Source organism: Rhinolophus hipposideros (genome assembly GCF_964194185.1).
Source record: "Rhinolophus hipposideros genome assembly, chromosome: 16".
Taxonomy (NCBI): domain Eukaryota; kingdom Metazoa; phylum Chordata; class Mammalia; order Chiroptera; family Rhinolophidae; genus Rhinolophus; species Rhinolophus hipposideros.
In genome coordinates, this window is record NC_138062.1 from 218807 (window position 1) to 227813 (window position 9007).

The 9007-nt window shown below is 56.6% G+C and overlaps 1 protein-coding gene across 1 annotated transcript; it reads right to left on the minus strand.

Moving 5' to 3' along the window:
- Positions 1 to 7161: 7161 nt before the first annotated feature.
- On the minus strand, positions 7162 to 7764 carry NEUROG2 (neurogenin 2; the record flags this gene model as incomplete). The annotated part of the gene is made up of 1 exon (XM_081076981.1): positions 7162 to 7764. One exon carries the CDS (start codon positions 7762 to 7764, stop codon positions 7162 to 7164), a length of 603 nt encoding a protein of 200 aa, XP_080933107.1.
- Positions 7765 to 9007: the final 1243 nt, after the last annotated feature.

Genomic DNA, 9007 nt, shown 5'->3' on the forward strand with positions numbered 1-9007 from the left:
CAGTGTGTGACAAATTTCTACTTGTTCACTGCAGTCAGTCGGGTGTGAGCTACAGTTGAGAGAAGGTGTGTTTTAAAGTGTGCCATAAATCATCCTCCATCGTGACAATGCTCTATGTCACACATTGCTTCCGGTATATGGCAATTTCTGTCAAATAAAAACATTACAGTGTGTCCTCATCCACCTTATTTACTGGATCTGGCACTGTGTGACTTCTGGCTCTTCCCCAAAGTCTAAATGACCATGAAAGGAAAACATTTTGAATTGATTCAGGACACTGAGGCAGCCATGACAGTGCAACTAATGACACTCATGAAAGAGGACTTCCAGAGCTGCTCCAGAAAGTGGCAGGAATGATGGGATAGGTGTGTTCGAAGTGAGGGGAGTATTTTTAGGGGGACTAATGGCAATGTGTCTTTTATTGTAATAAATTTTTTTAATTTAAATATTCACTGTATTGTTACATCACACCTCGTATATCAAGATAAAATGGTTAGGGTTTGTCCGAAAGTGTTTCCAAAAGCAAACTATCATATTTTATAAAAACTTTGAAAATGAGACCTAAAAGAGACTTTGGAAAGATCTAGTCTTAGGTCAGGCTTGTGAGTCATGGTCACACAGCTGGTCAGTAACAGGGGACTCTCACCGTAAACTAAGCCTCTTACTCAGTCCAGTGCTCTGGCCTCTCCAAAGTGACAAGGCCACCACTTAGCCTGAGTGGACAGGTCCTTATCGTACTTCAGGTAAATGGTACTTGAGTCACACTGTCCCCTTGTAGGCTTGGGCACAACCGGAGCAATTGACATTAATTATCACAGTGAGTTTGGTCCATGCTGTCTCAGGAATCAATCGACTCCAAACCAGCCTCCAGAACCGACTGACACAGCTCGCTCCCGTTCAGGAGAGAATCAGCTACCTGCAGGGCTCCCCCAAGAACAGGTGCCCGCGAGTCTGCCCCGAATCAGTGATGGTACAGGACAGGCAGCCACCTGACATTACTCCCACAGGACAGCAGCGAGGCTGTGTGACACGTGACAGAAGTTTATGTGTGCTTTCTTCCACATCTGCAGTGTGGAGAAATGCAATCAAGGTTTGTTACAGGGAGATAGAAGGAGACGGGGACAGGGGCACTATGAAAGATAAAACACCTTTTACTATATAAGGTATGCAAGGGAGTCAAATTCATAGATACAGAAAAATAGGGGTTTCTAAGGCCTGGGGAGGGGAAGGGGAGTTGTTTGATGGATAGAATTTCAGTTTTGCAGAATGAAAAAGTTCTGGAGATGGGGTGCAGGGCTGTGTGAATATACTTAACACGGCTGAACTCTGCACCTAACAATGGCTGCAATGATTTCTTTAAAAATCACTTTTAGGATAGTTATAGACTTGGACACATTAAAGCTTTATTGCATAGCCAAAAATAAAAATAGCTGTTTTAACAGAATCTTCAAATTCTTCAGATGTGAACCACTAAGCTATGGGCAATTATAAGCCTTTCTTTCCTGCTACAAATAAGTGATATGGTTCTCAAACAAACATGCATCCATGTTAATTCAAGTAGGGTATTACAATACATGACAATCACCAAATGTTTCTGGCTTTTAACTCACGAGATTTTTCTCCCTCAGTCAACACCCACTGTGATTTTTGGGGACTCGGAAGGACTGCTGCTCCTTAGATGGTCACTCAGAGCCGGACCATTTCAAGACAAGAGGACACGGAGATCCCACAAGGCACAAGCAGGCGCGGCCTGTGCATGCCCATTAGGGCTAGCCCGTCAGGTGGAGACGAGCTCCGTCCTCCACAGACAGCCGCGGGTTCTCTGTGTTGGAATGAATGAAATCGCAGGCTTTGGACACGAGCTGCAGAGGAGTGACAACGACATGTGTCTCCTGGAACATGCAGGAATAGTGCCTCGTGTCAGGATAAGACAGTCCTCCAACAGCCGTGCAGGGCTCAAGGGCAGCCCTCCACAGCCGCCAGGGTCATGGGCTGGGGAAGCACATGAAGATGGTGTGGAGTGCTCAGTGTGGTTTGTAGACGCCGACTCCCCTCGAATATGCCAGCAAAATGTCTAAAATTCAAGTGAGCCATGAACGCAAGAATCTGAAGCCTGATGTTTACCAACACCCATCTCAGATCTTGTAACAGCACTTATTTTCCAGGGGAGGAAAAGAGAGCTACGTATGAAGAAAGCAGATCTGTGGTCTCCTTTTGGGGGCAGTGATAGGCAGTCGCAGCTACCTGGGCAGGTGTGGCCACAGGGATTTGCTCCCCTGCTGCAGGTGCTGTGCGTTCCCACCTCACCCATGCTGGTATGGCAGGCCCGCTTGTTGGACAGCGACCACTGGAGAGCCACCGAGAGGCCGGGCGAGGACTGCTCAGCGCCCTCCCCCATCAGTGCAGCTTCAGCTTCTGTAGTTTAGAGCCATTTTGTGCAGGAAAATGCTAGGAAGTCTAGAACGCTCTCCCCAGTGCAGGAGAGCAGAATCTCCTGAAATTCCAGAACAGTTCTGCTCAAGTAGAACCAAAACCCTTTTTAAATTATTTGCTCGCAGAAAAATAAAAGTCACTTTTGACTATGCTCTTTCTGATGTCGACAAGCACGCCCCTGGAAGCCTGGCCTGAGCACATGCCCAGGGTCCTGCAGGTGTGGTCACCGCATTCCCTTGTAATTCAAGAGAAACCTAGACTTGCAACCCAAGACCTTTCTGTTGCTTTACTGCTCTACCAGCAAAACCATGTTTTCTTCCTTGTCTATTTCTAAGCTGCTGCTATGCAGTTTTGAGAGTTAAGAAAAATGTTTTAGTTTAAATAGCTTTGATTAAAAAAAATTTTTTTGACCATTCTAGACACTGTAATAAGAAAGAAGTATCAGTGCATTAATACAATACTTGTCTGAAGTTTATGGTTAGACTTTCATCCACATAGTTTCAAAGATATGCTTAAGGTTGACCTCATTTGATTTCCAAAATTACCTGGAAACTAGGGTAAGAAAATAAACTAACCATCACCTCACAATGAATCAACCCCGTTTTGTATGTGGTGTTTCAGTAGAAGAAAAAGAAAAGGTTGAAAAAACAAAAGCACGTTAAAGTTATCGTATGAGCCCTCATTTTAAAATTATTTCAACACATAGCAAGTTTACGTCTCGCAGGAAGAAAGCTCTGGCCGCTTTGGGCGCCTCCTCCTCGTACTAATCCCACACCGAGGAGGCAATAAAGCCCGAGAGCGCAGCCGGAGCCCTGACGGAGAGCTTTATGCCAAAACACAAAGCATGAAGGGATCATAAACACATCTGGAAAGGAAGAGGAGCTCTCTGTCACAGGAATTGGGCTTCATTGCAAGCCGCTGCCATGGGAACCAGTCCCAGTTCTCTGCTTATTTGGAAGGTTCCCGGTTCCATTTTACATGGACTTCAGTACTTTTGCTTAGTTGTTTCTCTTTAGATAAGTAGGTGAGAGGTTTGGGTTCTTTGCTCCATGGTTTGATGCCCCAGGTGGGGACGGGAAGGAGCGGGACAAAGAGAAGGCGACGGTGGGATCATTAGAACCGAAGGAGAAATGAAGGAAACGCGCGGCCTGCTCTGCCCTCAGAGGGGTCACACGAGGGACAGGCTGGCCACCGGCCTTCGGGGGCCAGCTGCAGCGGGGGACCCGCTTCCTGCCTGCTCCGCAGTGTCCTCCCCGCCCCACCATGTCGCGCGCTGCCCCCAACTCCAGCGGACGGGAAAAGCGAGAGGGCGCTTGGGTCGCGAGCGACCCCGGGTCGCTGGTCGTTCTACTGCTTAAGAAAGACGACTTTTCGAGAGACGTGACGCGAGGAACCCGAACGCTTACAGGGGTACAGCCCTCAGACGTGAAAGGGAAAGATGAGCGACAAGAGCGTCGCCATTGGGGACAGGACAGCGGCGAGACACCCGCAGTGACCCACGCTGACTGGTCCCCGCGCAGAACCGGGCGAGGGCTGCCGGCGCGCTCCCTCCTCCCGCGACCCCGGCACGCGCGGGCCCAGAGCCGGCGGGGTCCGGCCCCCGTCGGTCCCTCGGCTCGAACCACCTGTGGGGGACTCAGGCCCAGGCCGTTCCCAGGGGACCCAGGCCCCAGGACCAGGCCGCAGCTCACGTCGGAGCCCGTGACACGGATCCTGGGCGCGCGACGAACGCGCCCCGGAGGAGGGCGGGGCGAGGGGACCCCGGGGCTTTGGGGACGAACTGCGGGGACGGCGACCTCGCTCCGTGTCTCCCCCCCCTTTTGGGGAACATGCCTTAAGTTTAATCACTACCGTGGATCCTGGAGGGAAAGGAGGCGGCAGCTGACGGCACTCGGCCCGCGGGGGTCCGTCACACGGCGACCCCGCCGCGTGGGACGCTAGATGGCACCGCACGCCCCACGTTTCTCGGGGGAACCTGGCTGCACACGTCCCTTCGCGGACTCTGCGCCCGAGGGTGACAGCCGCCGCCTCTATCCCCCGGTGGCCCGCGGGCGGGCCTACTCCTAACCCGGGGGAGGGACGAGCGGTCCCCTGGCCCCGCCCGGCCCACGCGCCGAGCACGACCGACGCCGCACTGTCACCGCGAACACCCGCGCCGCCGGGTCGGAAACCTCCGGGAGGGCAGAGCCCGCGCGTCACCGGCGACGTGGGGCTGGGACGCGGGAGCGGCGACGACGGCCCGGCCCGCGTGGGGGAACGCGCGGCGCGAGGCAGGTCCCCGAGGGGCGACCCCCGCCCCGTGCGACGCGCGGCGGACACGCACGCGACCAGCGCGGAACCTACCTGCCAGCCCCGCGGAACCGGCCTCCATCCGCGAGCAGCCGCCGCGGGTTCTGCGTGGGGCGCGGCCGCCACACCTGTGCGCGCACCGTTTGGAAAGACGCTCCCGGCGTCGTGGTAGCAGCGGCCTGAGCCGAGCGCGGGGCTTTGACGTCCGAACTGCTGTTTTCAACGCTCCTGCTGCAACTGCTTTGCCCTCTAGCCGGGCTTTTGAAGCGCCAGTGACAGAGGTGACAAGGGGGGTCTCACTGCGCTCACCGGAAAATCGAGAGCCGAAGAATTAGTCTTTCCACTAGCAGGGGTTTCCAGCAGGTGTCTCCCACTCGAGCCGTGGAAACCTCACCGCGGCGGCTGCTTCCGTGGATAAAGCCGGAGTCGGAAGGCGTTGGACACAGCATCTCCCAGGGACCGGGACGAGCCGCGCAGCCGGCTCAGGGCACAGCACCTCCCTCTGCGCGGCGCCCCGAGGGCTGACCCCAAGCCGGCGGCAGCTAGAGCGCTGGGCCCGGCGCCTGGGAACCGCCGACGTGGTTTATTTTTAGCTCGTGTTGTCATGGACACCCTCCCTCAAGGGGCTTAAACCTACAGTGTGGTCAGCCTTCGCTTGGTCATCTTTGACCCAAAGCCAAAGGTCGTTGATTCCTGCTTGGGAGATTGAGGTGAAAGATACAGTGACTGTCTTGGAGATTAGGAAAACATTTTTGCTCTTTCTTTGAAGGGGTTTTGACTCTAATCATTTTAACAAAAATCGAAAAGCTCAGCGATTCTTTCAGTGCACTCTGAATATTGTCTTTTCTCTGGGAGTTTGCTTTTCAAACCAACAAGCTTGTTAAAATGGCTGATGCTTAATCAGCTTCCAGTAATGAATTGACAAATGCTGAGCTGCCACACAGGTGTTGGCGCTGAGCCCTTAGAGACCTCTGAAAGGTTAAGACCTGTCAGCCGATGGTGATTGAAACTCTAAGAAGTTAAGTGTAAGAACCAAATTTCAACACACTTCACGAAGAAATTTCAACTTCACTATTTTTTAAAGTCAGTGTTTCTGAACTTAGGAGCCGATCGTGACTTAATTATCATTTAAGTCCCCCCTTTTTAAACCGTCTAGTTTGCTCAAGTGTTTGTACCGAGAGTTACACTCATGTCAGTGTCAGTGTCTCAAAAAATTTAGCTTTTTGTGATTTCTTAGGCCTTATGCGTTAGTGAAATTCTGCACACAAACATTGATGAAAAACGCAATTTGGTATAGGGAAAATTTCAGAAAAACGCAACTCATTCTTCTAAAAACCACACAAGCAAGGAAAAAGTTATAATACAACACACAGAAATTATGAAAATTAGATATTTTATTTAAAGTTTAATCACAAGAACAATTTTCTTGTTTTTCAAGAGGTAAATACATACTAGAATAAACTCTGTAGAATATACAAAAAAATACATACTTTTCCCATGAAATTTTTCTTTATAATAAATAGAAGGGAACACGTGTAGCTGATCGGTCGGTGCTTGGTGTCTGCTGAGGTTTTCAGTCTGTTGATTTATTTTTAGTCCCTTGAAAGAATGGGGGAGTTCCTTCTCCCCTACAAGGTCGACATAAATAATGCATGAAGCACCCCCCCAGTTTTCCCTTTTCCTCCACATTTTTCCTTTTGATAGAGAGTTCAGCCTAGATTTCCACGCTTGCATTCAATCATTACAAAGCTTACAAATTATACAATGACTTCTAACCTGGCCCTCTAACAAAACAACTTTTTTTCCCTTATAAATCATAGGAGACAGATGGCAAAATGGAGGAGAAAAAGGAAAGAGAAGGACGGGACAATAGGCATTGTGACGAATCCGGGACACAGAACAAAGTGCACGTCAGAGGAAAGTTTGGTTTGACGGGTGAAATTCCCACAGCCCGCAGACGGCAGTGGGAAAAAAGCAGATGCCCGGCGCTGCGAATCTGTGGACAACGTCATTACCAGTCACGTCATTCAGATGCTAAGACACCTCTTTCTACGGGACGTTAACATCTCTATGCAGAAGTAAAGGTGGAGGACCGCGGGACCCTCTCCAACTGCAGAGTCCTCGGTGCTACGGCGCGGGGGGGGGGGTCTTGGGGCGGGGGCGTCCCCACCACGCGAGCTCTCTAGACCCGCCACCTGCACGTCTTCCCAGCGTCTCTGCAGCCCCGAGAAGCCCCCAAGTTCTACCTTCTCTCTGACAGTCAGCTCCGTCACACCTTCCACAACTCCGAGCTCGCCCGAATGCGGAGGCCCTTGGCGGGGGGACGCCACGCACAGCCGTGGAGCCGGGGAAGCGAGCCGCTTCCTGGGGGTGGAGGCGGAGGAGCGGGGGGCAGCGCGGGCCGCAGAGGGAGCCCAGCGGACGAGCCGGGCCGCGGCCCTACATGCAGTCCCTGGGCACCGGGCGGCGAGGCGCGCAGCGGCGCTGCGCTGGGGCGGCCGGCGGCCAGCGGTCCCCGTCCGAGCCCGCGGGGCTGGCGGGGCTGCCGGCGCCGCTGCGGGGGGACACGGGCGCCGGGCCGGGCCGCCGGGCGCCCGCGCAGTGGTCGGCCAGGCGCAGGGTTTCCGCCAGCGCCCAGATGTAGTTGTGCGCGAAGCGCAGCGTCTCGATCTTCGTGAGCCTGGCGTCCTCGGGGAACGTGGGCAGCACGTCGCGCAGCGCGTCCAGCGCCGCGTTCAGGGTGTGCATGCGGTTGCGCTCGCGGTTGTTCGCCTTCAGCCGCCGGCTCTTCTGCAGCCGCTGCGCCGCCTCGGCGGCCCTGGTGCCGCGGGGCACGGCCCTCGCCCGGGAGGGGCGCCGCCGGCACTCGGGCCCCGTCCCGCGTGGCCGACAAGCCCCGCCCGGCGCCGCCCGCTCCTGCTCGTCCTCGTCGCCGCTGGACGACAGCGGGGTGAGCGCCGCCGCGCCGGGGGAGGCCGCGCCCAGCAGCACCAGCACCTCCCGCTCGTCCTTCACCTCCAGGGCCCCGGATTTGAGGAACATCCTAGGAGAGAGCGGGGGGGGCGGGGACCACGCGGGGGGTCAGCGCAGCGGCGGGGACGTCCCGGAGTCCCCCGGACGCGCTGGGGCGCGCGCAGGGCACCGGCTGGGGACGGCGCCCGGGAGGAGCCCCGATGGGGGGAAACCCGCCGGCGCCCCCGCCCAGCGCGCCCCTCGTGCGGACCCCGCCGCCAGCCCGCTGGGTGCTGTGTCCGCGTTGGCAGGGACTGAGGCTCCCACGACAAAGATCTGCGAGACAAAGCGCGTTGGGACGCGCGGGGAAGGACGGCGGGCAACGGCCCGAGCTGGAGGGCGCGGACACTCACGTAGCTCGCCGGGCTCCCGCGCGGCCCGTGCGTGCGCTGCTGGTGCGTGTCCGCCTGTCACTCAGCCCCGGCCGGCGGCTCCCGGCACGCGACCCCGGCACTCCAGTTAAAGCGGAGCTGCTTGTGGTTCAGTGGCTGCGTGTCTGGCACACGACTCTGCTTAAAGCCCCTTATATACCCCCCGGGAAACAATCGGCCTGCCCCGGGGCCGCCGCCCCGCCCGTGCCCCCGCGTCTCCCTTTCAGCGCATTACGGTCACTCGCCCTCCCCACCCCCACCCGCCTGCCGCCCCTCCCCTCGCGTCGCCCCCCGCCCCCTTTATCTAATCAGCAGAAAAAGGCTCTAAAGCCGCAGCCGGAGTGCGGGGCCGGCGGAGCCGCTGCGCCCCGGATTGGCGGCTCGCGCTCGGCTGGAGCGTGCCGCTAATTTATTAATGAATGGAGGTCGCGAGGCGCAGCTGGCCAATCCCCGCGCCCCGGACCCCGGGAGGCCCGGAGCCACGCGCACCGCAGCGCGCTCCCTTTCAGCGGCTCGGCGGGGGCCGGGGCGCCAGCGGAGGCGGGAGACCGCGCACCGACCCGCGCTCCCGCGCGGAGCTCCGGCCTCGGGGTCCAAACCCCGGGAACGCGGGCAGCCCCCTGGGAGCTGCGTCGTCCCGTGAGAGTTTGAAACGTATTCATTCTTCCAAGGGACGAATGGGTGCAGGTGGCGCGCTGCGGGCACGTGGTAAGCAAGCGTGTTCGCCCCGAGACCGACGCCACGGGGTGACAGACAGGACGTGACAGGATCTGTGCAGGCGGCTCCCGGAGGGGCCGGGGCCAGGGCGGCGCAGGGGCTTCCCGAGGACGCGAACAAACAGGCTCCGGGGCCTGACTCGGCTCCTCTTCCTCGGGTTCACCGCAGCCGATGGCAGGGCAGGA